Source organism: Phyllostomus hastatus, unplaced genomic scaffold, assembly GCF_019186645.2.
Source record: "Phyllostomus hastatus isolate PE091 unplaced genomic scaffold, TTU_PhHast_1.1 phas_contig_40, whole genome shotgun sequence".
In the NCBI taxonomy this organism is placed as follows: domain Eukaryota; kingdom Metazoa; phylum Chordata; class Mammalia; order Chiroptera; family Phyllostomidae; genus Phyllostomus; species Phyllostomus hastatus.
The window spans coordinates 99,487,443-99,503,199 of record NW_025333872.1 but is presented as its reverse complement, the minus strand read 5'-3'; the positions used below and the strand labels follow the sequence as shown (position 1 = coordinate 99,503,199).

Here is a 15,757-nt window from a genome sequence, read left to right as displayed (position 1 = left end):
TCATTCGCCTGCTTCCCTGGGGGCTGGCACGCCACCCCCTCCGGAGCCCCCTCCCGCGACCCGCGAGGGACGACTCCGTGGGGAAAGCTGCCGTCACAGTCCTTTGGGGCTCGCCCATCGCAATGAAGTCGGGGCGTCTGCGCACTTCCCTCCGGGAGAGCGCCGGCCGGCGGTCAGCGCGGAGGACGCAGGGGCTGACCGCGTGGGGAGGGTTCTGCCCCCCGCGGACCTGCCCGGAGGCCCTCTCTCGGCCAGGCCAGACGGCAGGCCTCCCTCTGAGCGTGGCAGCCCGGGGCAGAGCGCACACGCCCGGACTGCGAACCCAGCTGCGGCGACTTGGAAGAAAAGGTGGCCCCGGTGCTTCCTTCCCTGCTGGGCGTCTCTGCACCCGGAGCTGAGTCTCCGGCCTGGGAAGACCAGCGAGATGCCTGGGCGCGGGCTGAGCCGGGGTCCCTTCTGTCCCCCAGGTGGCCCGAACCCGAAACCCCACCTCTGGGGCCCCGCTCCCCCAGGGAGGGGCCGGCCTGCTCTCGGGCTCCCCCCTGTGGTCGAGGTGGAGCACGGACAGTTCTGACCGCAGTGTCCGCTCTGGAGCGTCCACCCCGGAGCATCAGATGGCCGATGGGCAGTGAACGATGGATCGGGGACGGAACCCGGAACCTGTGCTTGGGGGCAGGGGGGCCGAGGGCAGGAGGAGCGCCAGGAGTGCAGAAGAGGGGCGCCAGGGGGCCCCACCTGGACGACCCCCCTGGACGAGCAGGGGCTCCGGGTCGGCGGCCCCTGCACCAGACAGACCTTCTGAGAGTGAGGGCTGCCGCCGTGAGTGGCTCCCTCTCGGGCCGGTGGCCGCAGGGAGCGGGGCAGGCGTGTCGGCGCAGGTCGGCTCTGTGACTCACCTTCCTGGCCCCGGAGGCCCCAGCCCCAGCCCCAGCCCCGTGCTCCGCAGGCCGGGGGCGCAGAGGAGATACCATCGCTGGCGCGCGGTGGAGTCTGACTCCGGTCCCAGCCGCGCTCCCCCGGCCCGAGGGCGCGAGGACGGCCGGGCTCGCCACGTGCCAGTCACCGGATTAGCGCGCCGTCTGCAGAGCATGATTCACGGGAACCTGCACTCGGAAGCCCGAGGTGGCGTTTGATTGATGGGGTTCAGCCGTGGATTCTGGGGTGGGGGGAGTGTGGGGTGTGGACGCGGACACGCCCCCTGGGGACAGGGCATCGCGGCAGTGAAAGGAGGCTCCCGGGGGTCCTCTCTCCCTGTCTCGTGGGTGCACGGGGGCCACCCAGCCACAGGAAGACAGGGGATCCCCCAAAATCCGAGTGAGCCACAGGCACGCTCCAGCCCGGGAACACACACGGAGGACCGCCGCAGGCTCAGGCAGCTCCGGCGCAGCCGTCGGGGGCGGTGGTGCACCAGAGGCTCCGATCAGGGGGCCGGGCAGGGCTGAGCCCCAGCCACACACGGCCGCGGCCCGCAGGGGCACGCTGGGCTGCGCAGCGACCCCTCCGGAGGGGCTGTGCCGGCCTGAGGGCCACGGTGCCCCCCAGTGGGGACGGTTCAGCCAGGGCGGGGGGCTGTGTGGGGTAGCAGTCACGCCCCCAGAAAGCAGAAAGGCGGACCCCTGCCTGAGGATGAGGTCCTCGGGGAAGGGCGATGCTGAGGGACCCTGTGGCACTTCCTTTGATGCAGGTATTTTTCCTCCATGTTATAGAAATATGGACAAAAAAAAAAAAAGCGCAGGGAAGGGAGCGGGGTTCCCGTGCAGAGAGCTCCGTCGGAGCCTCAGGGACCGTCGGCGATGAGAACCCAGGACCAGACGGGGGGAGGGAAGGCCCGTCTGCATTCTGCTCTGACGGCGGGCTCCCCGCCTGGCCACACGGGAGCCAGCAGAGGTGACCACTCACGGGGACGCTGGCGCCCGGGGCCAGGCTCCGCGTGACCAGTGGAGCCGCCAGGGTTCCGCCGCCGCCGGAGGAGACCCGGTGGAGCGCGTCTGCGGGCACAGAGGCTCAGCGAGGGAACTCGCACCCCCCTCCCCCCCGCGTCCCGGCCCGGAAAGGCGCCCCCGGAAGCTCAGGTCAGCGGCGGACGCGCTCGGTCACGCACTTCTCCATCTCGGCCGGAGCGCGGAGACACCGCCCCCCGGGGCGCACACGCGGCCCACTGGCCGGGAGACCGAGGCCGCCGCCTGCGCACAGCCCTCTCGGCCCCTCTGGGTCACGGCACGGGGGCCGGGCCAGCCTCCCCCTGGCTGCGGGGCGGCAGGCACCTCGTCTCCTGGGGCTGCTGGGAGCCCCGAGACAGGAGAGGGGACAGCCCCCGCCCCCAGGGTCCCCACCGCCAGGGCTCCCCCAGTTCAGCTCCACGCGGTCTCCACGCGAGCCCATGGGGTGACCTGCCCCTCGGGGTCAGCCTCGGACCGCTGACCACACGCCTCCTCACAGGGCGGGCGTGCGGCCCTGGCTCAGCGCCCGTCCACGTGGGCAGGTGCGGGGCGGGCAGAGCCACGGGGAGCCAGAGGGGTGTCCCGGACCCCGGGAGGGAAGCCGAGTGCCCGTGAGTGTGTTCATTGGGGACATGGGGTGCATGTGTGTTTCTGGACCTGGATCACGGAGCGGAACAGGCGACCAGGGAACAAAACCCCCGGCCTGGACGAGGCCGACCCGGACACGACGGCGTCTGTGGCCACCAAATGGGGGACTTGCCCTTTAAGAAGGGACTGTGGCCGACAGCCCGGAGACGCCCGCCGGAGCGGGGCCTCCCAAGCAGCACACGCCCCGCACGCAGATCACGGATCGCCCAGAGCCCCGCGTGCTCGCCGAAACGCTGTCCCCGCTGGGACTCTCGACCAGCAACCTCGGACGTGAGGCGTGGGTTCACCCCCCAGAAAACCCTGCCGGGGGCCGGGGCTCCCTCACGGACGGGCGCGGCAACCCGGTGCTGCTGGGGGGAGGGTGGCGGCGGCGGCCCACCCAGCACAGCGAGCCGGCCCCCGGGACGGCACTCAGCAGGGGCGCTTCCAGGGGAGGGAGCGTGAGGGAGAGGAACTACAGAACCTCCGGTGACGGGGTCTCGGGCTGGACTACACGGACGGGACCACGTCGGTGGTCAGTGCAGGCGGGAGGAGGGGCTTTGGGCCGAGTGTGGACGAGGAAGGGGAAAGGTGGCCGGGCTGGGGCGGGGGGGACCCACGGGAAAGGGGGGCGATGCGGAGAGGAGGCTCCGGGCAGTTCTCCTTGGGCAGAGCCGGCCTCGCTGGCTCCAGGCCACGGGGTGTCCCACGTCCTGAAGGCCTGGGTGTCGTTACGGCCGCAGCGGTCACTCCGAGACTGGGCCCCGTGTCAAAGACCCTCGTTACATTGGGCCAGAGGGTGCAGTGTGCAGGTTCCGGCTGTGACCTCTGTCCTTGAACGCTGGCAGTGCAAGTGCGAGGTGGCGTCCTGCTTGGCTTCCCGCACGTGTGTGTTGCTGCTGACCTTTGCTCCCTGACCTCCAGCCGGGGCCACAGAACCACAGCAGGGTGCCTGCTGTTCTCCCGCGGACAGCGATTTCTTCTCAGCCCCTGTAGAGTCAATATTTCATTTTCCGAATCCGTCCTTCCGTGGGCTCCGGGCACATGCTCAGTGGATGGTCATGCACACGCTGAAGTCACACCCACATTCACGGTGAAATCTCGTCCAGCCCCCGACGCCGTCGGGAAGGGGGGATCCCGGTTTTCCATCAATGAGCCCAGGACACGGTTTTGCGTTTTCTCTCTAGTTCCACGGTTTTACCCGCAGCTCCTCACTCCACGTCTGTCCGTGGGTGCGGAGTGGGGAGCGTTTTCACTCAGAAACACACGGAGGCTGCCCTGCCTGAAGGGTCGCACCGCAGCCCCTCCCGAGTCCCCGGGGGGCCGAGAGGCTCGTCCGGACGCAGGACCCCTCGGAGCCCCACTGCCCCTCAGCACCACGACCTCTGCCGCGGCCGGGGGCTCACAGCCGTCCTGCTGGGGCCAGCAGGGGCTTCGAGCCGTGTTTATGGTTTTGACTCCAGACGGGTGGGTGTCTGGTTGCCACGTGAACGGGCTTCCCGGGGGGGAGGGGGAACCGTGGCTGCGTTCGGTTTCCCCCTCCCCGGCCACCTCGGGGCCCCTCGGGGGCTGGCAGGTGGCAGGCTGCCATCCGAGGGTGCCCAGGCCCGCCGGCCGCTGCACTGGGAGCGGGAAAGCGCGGCCACTCCCGCGCCAGAGACTCGGAGTGAGCACGGCGCCAGAACCGGAGGACGCACGGCTCGCACCGCGGCTGCCCAGACACAGGAGAGTGCTTTCATGCCGGCGTCCCAGCGACGGCCTTGTTAGACCCTCTTCCGGACACACTAGTAAGGACACACTAAAACTGATATTTGAGCAAATTCTCTTTTCTGTCTCCTTCCCTCTCTTTCGAAGCAAAGAGGCACATGCAGGGAGGAAAGCCGCCATTTCGGCCCTGGTCTCGGTGCCCTAGCCCAGCGAGTCCTGAGCACCCCCCCGCCCCGCCCCCGGTGCACCAGGCCCTCGTGGGAACCCCCACCCTGGAGCAAGGAGAACAGTTTCAGGTTGGGTTTGGGAGCCCCTCAATCAGCCTCAGGCCCAGGGGCTCTGACAGGGGCTCCGGGAGTCTCATGCCCCTCCCCCCCCCCCAAGGCGGCTACAACGGAGCGTTCCTCGTCGGCTTGCTGTGAGGTGCAACGAGGACACAGACCAGAGCACCCCCGGCCGAGTGTGGGTGTCACGGGGCACTTGGGGGGCAGTGAGAACAGGTATGGGGTGGGGTGGGTTGGGGTGGGGGTCCCCTCACGCTGCCCTCTGGCGTGGGCACCGAGGGACAGCGGCCGCTGGCACAGGGGCACGGGGACCGCCGCCCTCCCGACCCCGCAGGACACACGCCGGAGCGGGCTCCCCGGCCGCCCGTCACGGCCAGCGCCGCTGCGCAGAGGATGTGAGCCTGCCGTGAGGCCGGCGAGTCCCGCGGGCGGTCACTGCCCGTCGCAGCCCCGCACGGGAGTTTATTTAAAAGGCTGACCACTCACATGAGAAGCGGAAGGTGGGGGGGGCCCGGCCTTGGAGGGACCCACGTCTTCACGGACGAGAGAGACTCGGGCCCAAATGAGGGCGCAGTGGGCGCCGCGGACACCCTGCCGACCCGGAAAACTCCGAGGCTTCACCGAGCCATTAGAAAGTCACGAGGAAAAACAAAAAGTCTTAGGGCAGCATACGAAAAAGGTGCTTGTCAAGCAAAGCAGACTCTCTGTGTCTGGGACGCAGCGCCCAGTGACACCCTTGGGCTGCGCACGGCCCCAAGAGCGGGGCCACGGGCGGAGCTCCGCGAGGCCGGGCCGGCAAACCCGTCGGCCCAGGAGGCGGAGGATCCGGCTGCTGGGCGGTGAGAAGCCGGGGACGGAGCAGGAGGCGGAGAACCAACCGCGCCGGTCTCCACGGCCCGGCCAGCGTGCGCAGCTCACAGTCGGCGATGCGCACGCACGCACACCAAGCACCGGGGCATGCCCTCGGCCGGCCGCTGCGACAGGTGGAGAGAAAGGGGTCCCATGTGCAGGCACCCCTGACGGCACGGCCCGTGAGAGCCGGTAATTAGGGCGTTTGAAACCGTCGCGGGAGGGGCCGTGCTGTGGGTGCCCGCAGACACACTGTGAACTGGAGAACTGATGTGCCCCGAGCACGCTGGAAGCACACCTCTCGTCTGCACACGAGTTAAACAGACACCACGACTCTGCCCCACGTCACAGGTGCGGGGGGAGGGGGGTGCCGCAGAGAAAAGCCGGGAGTGTGCCTCCGGAGCACAGCTGGCGGCCGCGCCCATCCCCACGGGCTGAGGCCGCCCCTCTGACCGGTGAAAGGCCAACAAAAGACACCCCCACAGGCCAGGAAGGGGGCCGGAGAGACACCAGCACCCCGGGGAGACCCGGCACGTGGGACACCCCCACGAGGCCCCTCGGCCACTTCCTGATGCCCCGGGCGAGGGGTGGGGTAGGAAGCGATCTGCCAAAATGCTTTACGGCTTTCAACTTTTCTCCTGCAGGCAAAAGCAGCCCAGCACTTCATTTGCAAATGTGGTTTCGAAGCCAGAAGCTTTCTGGGCAGTGCTGTAAGAGAGGCCCCGTGGGCCCTCAGGGTCTGTCGCCGGGGGCGCCCCCCCGCGGGGCGGGCGTTGCCGGGCACCCCGCCGGCCCGAGAGAGAGCCGCTGTCGCAGGCAAAGGGCCGGAGGCTCCGAGCAAACGGGGAAATCAGGAGAGGGCGGGCGAGGAGGGCAGAGGAGAAAACCTGCGGAGATTTAAATTCTTCCGACAACTAACCACAGGGACTCTGCTGCTCCTGGGGTGGGGGGACCACCTGGCCAGGGCTCCCCCAGCCCAGCTGGCAGATGACAGGCTGCCGCCTTGGGCAGGTCCAGAAACTCGGTGGCAGCGGCGGACAACCTGCCGCCCCAGCGCCGGGGCACACTTGGGGTCGCACTGGGAGAGCCGGCCCCAGCCTCCCATGCACTGTAAGGTGGAGTAGGGGGCTCTGTTTTTATGGGTGTGCATCGCCGCGTGTACGTGTGCACAGACGCACACACACGTGCACGCAGGCAGTGGACCCTCCGGGGAGAGGCGAGTCCGAGGGGAGAGCCGAGCGTGTGAAAACCCCCCCTCACGCCCCCAGCTCGCAGACTCTAATCTGCAGGCCGCGGAGGCTGAGACAAGGCAGGGACCCACGGCCGCTCCAGAAGAATTCTAGGTATGAACCACGAACTCGCCGGCTCCTTCCCCCGCGCACGGCTCTAAAAGAGAAGGGAAGGCTCCGGAGGGCTTAGGATGTGCCGGAAAGCCGACCCCGACCCCAGCCTCTGTTTTCCACACGGTGCTCGCCTGCGGGGCGAGCCCCTGGCCGCCCCAAAGCGTCTCTCCGCCAGAGGTGTCCTCTCCACCTCCGTGTTTTCTCAAGCACTTGTTCAAAAACATGTGTAAGGGGGATGTTCTCGTTTCTGCAGATTGCATTAATTACGGGTTTGCCCTCGCCGCGAGCCCACGAGGCCCGCCGGAGCTGGGGGCTGCAGCCGGCCGGCCGGCGGCCGGTGGCTTGGCGCGGCCCCTGCACATAGCTCCGTGCCTGGCGCTGGGCGCCGCGCCGGCCAAGGCCGTCCCCCAGAAGCTGCAGCTAAGAGAGGAAAACACACAGCGGTCAACCGCCCTGACCCACGAGCTGGGGCGCGTGGCCTGCGCCCAGCCCCGGCCCTGGGAGAGGCCTGGAGGTGCCTCCTCCCCCCAGTTCTGCCTGCGCACCCCACTGACAAGCGGTTTTATTTGTAACGCCATCTGCTTTTCCTCGCCTCCCTTAGAGAGGTCCCCAGGAGACTCCAGCAGAACTCGCGGGCCACAGGGAGGGCCCTCGGCCGGCAGCCCCTACACCCAGCGAGCGCCCACGCAGGGAACCCGCGCACAGAGGGGCTCCTGGCAGCTGGGTCAGCGGCGAGTGGGCGCCGACTCTCTGGTGGGTCCGCCTGCACTCTCTGCGGGGGCGGCGCCGGCAGTGTACGCGCGCAAGTGGGGGAGCACGCCCCAACCCCCGCCCACCCGCGGCGCCCGCACCCGGTGCGCCCCCCGCAGCCGGCGGCAGTCCAGCCCGGAGGCGCACGCCGCCCACCCACCAGAGTCCCACCTGCCTCGGCCCCGCCAGGAGGAGGAGGCGCCACCTCCTCGAGGGTCACCTGCTCGGCGCCCAGAGCCCGGGCCAAGGGGACACCGGGACCCGGCCGGGACTCACCGTGAGTGCCGAGAACTTCTGCGCGGGCGCCGGCGGGAGCAGCCCCGCGAGCAGCGGCAGCCAGCAGAGCCCGGACAGCAGCATGGCGAGGGCGGGGCGCGCGCCCGGAGCGGCGACACGCAGAGCGGCTGGGAGCCGGGCAGAGGGGCTGCGCGAGGTCCTCTCCCCGGCGCTCCAGGCAGCCCGGAGTCGACCAGCTGCCCTCCAGGCACGGAGCGCTCCTCCGCGGGCGTCCGCGCGGCTTCCCTGGCTCCTGTCAAGTAACTCCAGCGCGTCTGGGAGCCTCCTCCGTCCGTCCCTCCCTCCCTCCCCTCCTCCCCTCCCCTCCGCTCCCCAGCCCCACCTCCCGCGCTCCCCGCCTCGCCCGCTGGGCTCAGATGCCCGCGCCCGCCCAGGGGCCACCCTGGCGCGGGTCTGCTGAACCAGAGCCCCCCAAGGGGCCCACCAGGGCGATGCTGTGGCCTGTCGGTGCTGCGTGCATGCCTCCTTCCTGCACGGGCATACGGGCATACACACGGATGCACACACATGTGTGCACATGCACACTCCACGCATGCACACAGACGTGCACGCTCCCTCTGGAAGCTCCCTGGCGCAAGCACGAGGTGCACTGCGCCCCCTTCTTGTCCCAGGGCCCCCCCCCGTGCACCACCAACCACGGAGCCTGGATCACCCAGCAGCCCTAGTTCACCCAGCAGCGTCGACAGGAGCCTGAGTCGGTGCCCGGCCGACCCCGTGCACCGTGGTTCTCCTCAACCCCTGGGCTCCCCTGCCACCTCGTCCAGCCCAGAACGTCACTTCTCAGGCCTGCTGGGCTTCCAGCAGGGGCAGCTAGCCACACTGCGTCACCCAGAAATTACGCCGGGACAGCCACTTGTGGCGTCTTCCCGCAGGTTCACCCACGCGGGCCGTTGTGGACCCACAGCTCGGGGTCCGAAACGCAGCAGCCGAGACCCACCCGGCAACGGTGGCTGGAAGGTGGCTGCTCCGCAGCCGCGCCGCCAGAGCCGGCCGCCTGTTTGTGCAGGGAGGACGGGCCACAGCGGCTGCAGACTCCCGGGTGGGGACTGGTTGGAAACCAGGAGAATTTCACACACCCAAACTCTGGATAGTATCCATTGCAGACAGCATTGCTGAAATAGTTTAGCCTTGGCTTACAGCTTTGCAGGGAATAGCCCTAATTCTGGCTCTCGCCGAAAACCAAGAGTGAAGGTTTGCAAGAACAATGCATCGATTGACTGGTCGGGGGCACTGGGGGAAAAGGACCGAACACAGAAAATCCAAATCTGATCTTTAATCTGATGTTTAATCCGAAGCTGTAGTCCCGTGGGGGAGGGGCTGCATCAGCGGACTGTGGGCCGGCCGGCCGCCAAGGCAAAGGCTGTGCTGGCCCAAGGGCGGGGGTCCCGTGCCGCAGAGGGACAGGCTCCCGGCCCCCCCAGGAAAGGGGTGGACAGAGGGCCCCGGGAAGACAGGGGAGAGACGCCTGCTGGAGAAGCTCCCCCAAACGCGCTGGCCCGGAGAATCTGCCGAGAACTTTGAACGCATTCCTCCCGGCTCGGGGGCTCGGGAGGAAACCCTAATAAAACCCTGGGGGCGGCCCGAGGGCGCACGGAAACAGGTGAGCGAAGCAGCTGCGAGGGATTAAGTAAATAAGGAATGCTGTTAGGAAACGTTCATGAAAACTGAGGTAAAAAAAAAAAAAAAAAAGCAAATGCTGCATACTGCAAATTCTAAGATGGTCCGGAGAAGGACGTTTACATTCAGGGCGGACGCGTATCCTTGAAGAGTCACGTGCCACTGAACGGAACGTTCGTTCTGCCTGCCCACCTCCCTGGGAGGACGCGGGCCGCCGGCTGAAATATTTATTTGATTCTGTGCACGTTTCCCTGGAACTCGGAAAATTAAAAACAGGCTGCTCCGTGCGCCCCCCTCAGCCTCAGGGACAGCAGGCGAGGGGAGGGTCCGGCGGTTCCCATCTCACAGGTGAGGCGGAGTGGCGCGGAGGCCCGGTCCGAGAAGCGGTGGCACCGTGGCCCCGGGGCCCACTTCCTCCGAGGGTCTGGAGGAGCCCCGGGGCCCAGGCCCCGGGTCCTTTCGTTGGGGACCGCAGCGCACCCTCCGCGCAGCATCTGCAGAGCCCACGGCGGATGGATCTCAGCGAGACGGACGCAGCGCACCCGCCCGAGACCCTGGCCCAGCAGGCGGGTTGGCTCCCCCAGAGACCCCCGGGGTCCAGGGTGCCAAGTGCCGGTTCGCCAAAGACGCCAGACGTGGAGTGCGGAGACATCGTCGGTTTCACGTCCGCGAAGGAAATCGAGGCAGCTAGCACAGACCCTAGGAAATCAGTCTGTCTGCCCGGCACGCCTAAGCCCGCGGGAGAGCGGAGACTGGCGTGGGCGTGGGGAAGAGCCCCAGCGGAGAGGGGGCGCTAGCAGGCTCCCAGTCCGGTGGAGACGGGAAGTGACCGGCTGGTGTTCCCCAAGCAGCTGCCCTAGGACGGACGGTCGCACCGCACGGGGGACGCCCCCTGGCGGTGGGGGCCGGCGTCACATCGGCAAGTGCTCAGCGCCCGCCCCGGACCCAGGCCTGCGGATCCAGAGTCCGTCCGCGTGGCCGGTGGACGGGACGGTGCAGGCGCAGAGGAGGCGACGCCCGGGACGGGGGCCGTCCTCCCTTCTCCCAGTGGCTCTCCCTCCGGCCTCCAGCACACGCCCCGTCGGGCGTGCCGGCCGACTTCCGTGGGTTCTAGAATGCTAACGCCGAAAGATGATTTTGTTCTGGACGGACGCAGTATATATAACTTAAGGATTATTTCTGCCTGACTCGCGTCCGGTCAGAAGACTCTCCGTCGGCTCACGCCCCCGCTTTGGCGCTGCTGTCGCTGCTGACGCGGGGCCTGGGACACGGGGCTCAGGGTCACGGGCTGAGCGCCGCCCAAGGGGCAGCTGTGAGGCTCGGGCCGCGGTGCGGGCCCCGGACGGCCCTCCGCCCTCTCCGCCAGCCACGCGCTCCGCTGCCGTCTCCCCCCGGACCCTCCTAGCCCTGGCGAGCAGAGCCTCTCTTCCCCGAGGTCCATCCGGGCGACTGTCCTCCTGTCTGCCGGCCGCCCTCATCTCCACGCGTGGAATGACCCCACTGGGCCTCTGGGCCAGAGAAAGGTCAGCTGCTGCGGCTCCTGGAGCCTCCAGCCTCTGTCCTTCCGCTCATCCCCTTTGGGCCACAGGCAAACGGGCCAGGACCGTCCCAGGCGCTGGCCTCCGGCCAAGCCCCCGGCTGCAGAGAACCGCCCGAGGCAGGAGGCTGGTGGGCGGACAGCTTTGCTGGCCAGGGGGCGGGGCTGGCCAGGGGGCGGGGCTGGCTGTCCCCCCGGGGGCGGAGCTCCAGGGAGGGGGAGGGGGCGCATGCGCGTTTGGCCCTCGGCCTCTTCTATTTTCATGCATTCAAGTAACAAATCCTTTGAATTCGCCGAGTGTCTTTGTAGATAAGTATCTTCTTCCTTCCACGATGCCCGTGCACGTTTCCTGACAAGACTCTCCGGGCCCTTTTCGGAACTCTTCAATACAGCGGAGCGCGCTGGGCGTTCCACGCGCGTTTTCCGATGCTGCCGGCCGAAGCCGCGCAGCGGGCTCGTGGGCCGGGCGGCGGCCGCGGCAGGACCGAGACTTTCCGGGCCTGCGGGTCAGAGGCGGTGGCGGGGCGGGGCGGCCCCGACCCGGCTCCGCCCGGGGGCGCGGGCCCTGCCCTCCCCGCGCCAGCCCGCAGCAGGGCCGAGGGCCCACACCACATCTGACTGGGGTTTGCATCGCGCTCGCGCTCCACGGCCAGACAAGTAAAAAAAGCACTTGTTTTTGACTTCTTGGTGAGGCTTCACTCCCACCGCGTGCCTTCCAAGTTGGGGTTTGATGTTTCCAAAGAGAGTTCTGTTTCGCAAAGCCAAATACAAAATTGCTACTTTCACAGCCAGAACACTGCCTCTCGAGCCGACAGGAGACGCCCGGCCACTGCACAGCCCGGGCTCTGCTGCCAGGGCCGCCCTCCTTCCAGCCCGGCGCAGCGCCCAGGGCCCGCGCGCAGCCGCCGCCGCCGGCCCCAGCGCCCCGAGATCTTCCGTCCTGACCTCCCCGCGCTAACAAGCCTTCTCGTTCGCGAAGCTGCGCTCACCGGCCCGAAACCGGCAAAACGGATCAGTGACAGAGCTGAAAACAGCAGCGTTTCGAGCCCCCCACTCCCGAGAGAGACCAAGGCCGGCGGGGGCCTGTGCGGGGAGAGGCCCAGAGCGCGCACCGCAGCCACCGCCCACTCTCCGGAAGGCAGACGACCTCCTCGCCGCCGCCCAGGAGGCTCCTCCTCTCACGGAGAACTGCCTGGGGGGGGCGGGGGGGGGAGAAACAGTCAAAATGGCACAGAAAGGCGGCTTCCCGGGACTGCTCTGCGGCCTGTGGGCCACGGAGAGACGCCACGAGGAAGCCCTTCAGCGACCTCAGCCCCCGGTCCCCCAACTCTCGCCAGGGTGTCATCCCAGTGACCCCTCCCCCCACCCCCAGCTGCTCCGGGCTGCTCGGATATGCCCCCCAGGGCAGGGGGCTCCGTGGTGACGGGCACAGCGACATGAACACTCTCTGCCCGCGGCCTGACCCCACCGGCCGGCCTCCCCCTCTGCGGGGGCCAGTGCACTGCCTCGGGGGCATTTCCTCCACACCATCCACCTGGCTTGGCTCCGCCTCCATAACCTGGAGCCCCTGGGACCAGCCGGGAAGCCCCCGTCCACCTGGGCTTGGTCCCAGCCCCGCCTCCACCCTGGGCAAACGGCTAAGGCCTCCTGTCCCGGGGGCGCAGCAACGCCAAGTTGCGGGGAGCAGCTCCCCCGGCCTGGGGCTTCCGGTCCCCCGGGGCTCTGGTCCCCAGTGCACCACGTGCCAGGATGCTTGTCCTCCCGTGCCTGTGAACTTCACAGGGGCGGGGACACGTGGGTTTCGCCAAGCCAACGGCAAATGCTGTGCGCTCCGAGGGTCCCCCCAGGCCAGCAAAGGGGGGTCATGGCGTTCTGTGGGGAGCACAAAGGTGGCCCACGCCGCCGCCCCTGCTGTGCCTTCCGGACTGGGCCTCTGAGGGCCGGCCCCCCAGCCCGGCCGGCGTCGGTGTCGCTGACACTGAGCGAGAGACAGGGGTAGTTCACGGCTCTGATTGTGGTTCTGACGGGGGCGGGGCCAGACCCCTTTCCCGAGGAGACCCCACCCACGGCCCGGGTCTTCCCACCCTCCCTCGCCCCCTGACCGTCCTGGAGAAGACTCTCGCGGCCGGAGCTCCCTCCTGGGAGGGGCAGCCTTTTGGGGAGCCGAGCGGGAGAGGCCGAGGTTCCGGCCCTGACTCTGTGCGCGGCCCTGGCCCGCCCTTCACCTCCCCAGGCGGCATCGGTCGGGCTCTGCCGCAGCCACTCGGCGCCCCGGTGGGGCTGGCTGGCCACTGCGCTCACAGACGCTGGCGGGCAGGGAGGGTGTTGCCACCACGCAGCTTCCTCGCAAGGAAGAAGAGCACCTCCCTTTCTTGTCGTCCCTCCAGCCATGCCCTCACCAGACCACCGGGGTCCTGGGTGAGTGGGGGGGGGGGGCGGCGCAGGGCCAAGGCCGGGACCTGGACAGACAAGCACTGGGTGGGGCAGATGAGGAGGGGTGGCTCGGGGTCCTGGGGTCCTGGAGAACCTGGGTCCCGGGCTGGGGCTGCTCAGGGCCGCGGTGAGTCTGTGGGCGGCTTTTGGGAAATGCACACAGGGGCAGACACTCAGCCTCACGTCTGACGCCCTCCCGGCCCTGCGCACCGACGCGGAGAGACACGAAGCCCGCTCCACGCCGTGAACACGGCAGCTGGGGCGGGGGTGGGGCGGGGGCCCACCAGGGCAGCTCGCTCGCCAAGGAGGGAGGCCCAGTGCCCAGCAGGGAGCCCGCAGCCAGGATGGCCCCGGGGGCCCACCCACCCCGAGGGTGGACCCCAGGGACAACCTCGGAGAAGCAGCTCCAGAACATTCCCTGGTGCAGAAACCTCCACGGGCTCATGAACACGAAGGCGCCGGTCTGCAGCCAGGCACCGCCCCTGGTCAGGGGAGCAGAGACGGCCTCGGCCCCTCCCGGCCCCACGGAAGAGCCCACGGCAGCGTGCACACCCGTGTGTGCCCACAGACCCGTGTGCGTGTCCGCCCGAGGCCACGGTGTGCTCGGCGTGCCAGGCCAGGTCACAGGGGCCGTCCCTCTGTCCCCCACTGAGGGCTGTCTGTCCCCCCTCCCCCAGGCTCCCATCGAAGACGCCAACCGCGCAGGAAGCAGAAGCGGCCTCGACGGTGCTGGTCACACGTTTGGGGGGGAAGGACATTTAGATAACTTCCCACGGAATCGGGGCACAGTAAAAAATGCCTGGTTGGAAGAGCTTGCCGGAGAGAGTGAGGAGTAAACGCACCAGGCGGCTGGTCCTTGCAGGGGAGAGGACAGGCGGGGACCCGGGGCCACCGGGCTGGGCCCAAGGAGTGACTTCGCGGCCGTGTGGCGTCCCAGGGTCTAGGCCTCGCCCAGCTCTGGGGAGCCAGGGACCGGGGTGTCCCCAAGGTCTCCCACCTTCCTCACCCCACGTGGGTCACTTCCCCGCCTCCACGTGGGTCACTGCCTACAAACCCTCCCTTGCAGGAAGGGCAGCGCCTCGTCGCCCCCAGAGCCGCCCGTCCCCCCGTAGGGTCCCGGTCACGTCCGCCAAGGACGGCGTGCGGTGTGGGCGCATCTGCTCCTGCCCTCGAGGGCCAGCAGAGGGCACAGGGCGCGGTCCACACCCGGGAAGTCCGAGCCGGCCACACGGCCGGCCTGTGCCCTGCGGGGTGCGGCCGTCGGAGGGACCGGGGCCCAGGTGCCGCCGGGCCCTGCCCGCTGGCCGGGGCCCAGGTGCCGGGTGCCAGCAGGCTTCGACGGAAGGGACCTGCGGGTGCAGACGACTTCCTGCCGAGGTAAGTCACGAGTGAGGCCTCCTTGGCAGTCGGCGCCCGTGTGGAATTTAAACTTCCCCCCAGGGCTCGGTTTCTGGCCCTCGTGTCCCGTCCCCGTCCTGGCTCCAAGGACGGCCCTTCCCGCGGGCCCCCGCCGCCGCCGCGGCTGGCCCGGACCCGTCTTCCGGCGCCCGGGCCCCTGGGGAGGAGGTTCCCGACCAGGTGGGGGACCCCGCTGTTTGTTTTCGGGTTGTCTAGGCGCTCCCCGGGCTCGGGGCCTGGCCGCGCTTCCCCGGAGTCTGGCTCTGGGGATCTCTGACTAACACGTCTGCTATTCCGGCTCCCTGAACTGACACCGGCCTCCTCGCGCACACGGAGCACCGGCCCCGGGGACCATCGTCCTCCCTCGGCCGCGGCCCCTCCGTCGTCGCACGGCGTTGGTCACGGCGGGGCGGCCCCAACCCACCCTGCGTCTCGGCGCCCCGGCCGGGTGCGGGCCCCGTCCCTGGGGCCTTCCCCGGGAGTGGCCGCTGGGCCCTGGCCAGTGGACCAGGAGGTGGAGGCTGCTGCCATGGCTCCAGTGGGATGCGGTCACGGAGGCCGTGGAGCGTGAACGACCCCGAAGGGTCCACGGGGTCCGTGGACGGGGGAGCAGTCAGTGAGGTCGCACAGGTGTGCTGTGCGGCACACCTCGGAAAACGCTCCGTGTTTCACGGCCAGCAGCAGAGAGTCCCTGAGCTAGGCCCCGGACGCTCTCGGTTTGGTGACCCTTCTTCCTCAGGCGCCGCGCTCCCTCGGGCGCTGGGTCTCTGGCCCCCGCTCCAGGCCTGGGCAGCGTCCGAGGGCCGCCCTGCCCCTCCCCGCCCCCTCCCACGGACCTGCTGCTGGGCGCCCGGCAGCCACGGCAGCGCTGCTTCGGCCACGTGCAGCCCGGCGGACAGTCTCCACCGCCCCCCGTGTCGGATGCGGGAGGCCCGGGAAGACTCGCACTTGTTTCCACGTGGCGACCACAAGGGT

At 69.0% G+C, this 15,757-nt stretch overlaps 1 protein-coding gene across 2 annotated transcripts in view; it reads right to left on the bottom strand.

Annotated features, from left to right (window-relative positions):
* Positions 1 to 8,751, bottom strand: part of SMOC2 (SPARC related modular calcium binding 2) — a 75,020-nt gene extending 66,269 nt beyond the window's left edge. Inside the window, exons 1-2 of one of the 2 annotated variants that reach the window (XM_045844201.1) lie at positions 8,735 to 8,751; positions 7,777 to 8,029 (exon numbers count right to left, since the gene is read on the bottom strand). In XM_045844201.1, coding sequence (XP_045700157.1) covers positions 7,777 to 7,860 — 84 coding nt within the window. In that variant the 5' untranslated portion in view covers positions 7,861 to 8,029; positions 8,735 to 8,751. Of the gene's footprint in view, positions 1 to 7,776; positions 8,030 to 8,734 lie in introns of those variants that run through there. The other variant, XM_045844202.1, reaches the window with a different exon arrangement.
* Between the last annotated feature and the right edge of the window lie 7,006 nt (positions 8,752 to 15,757).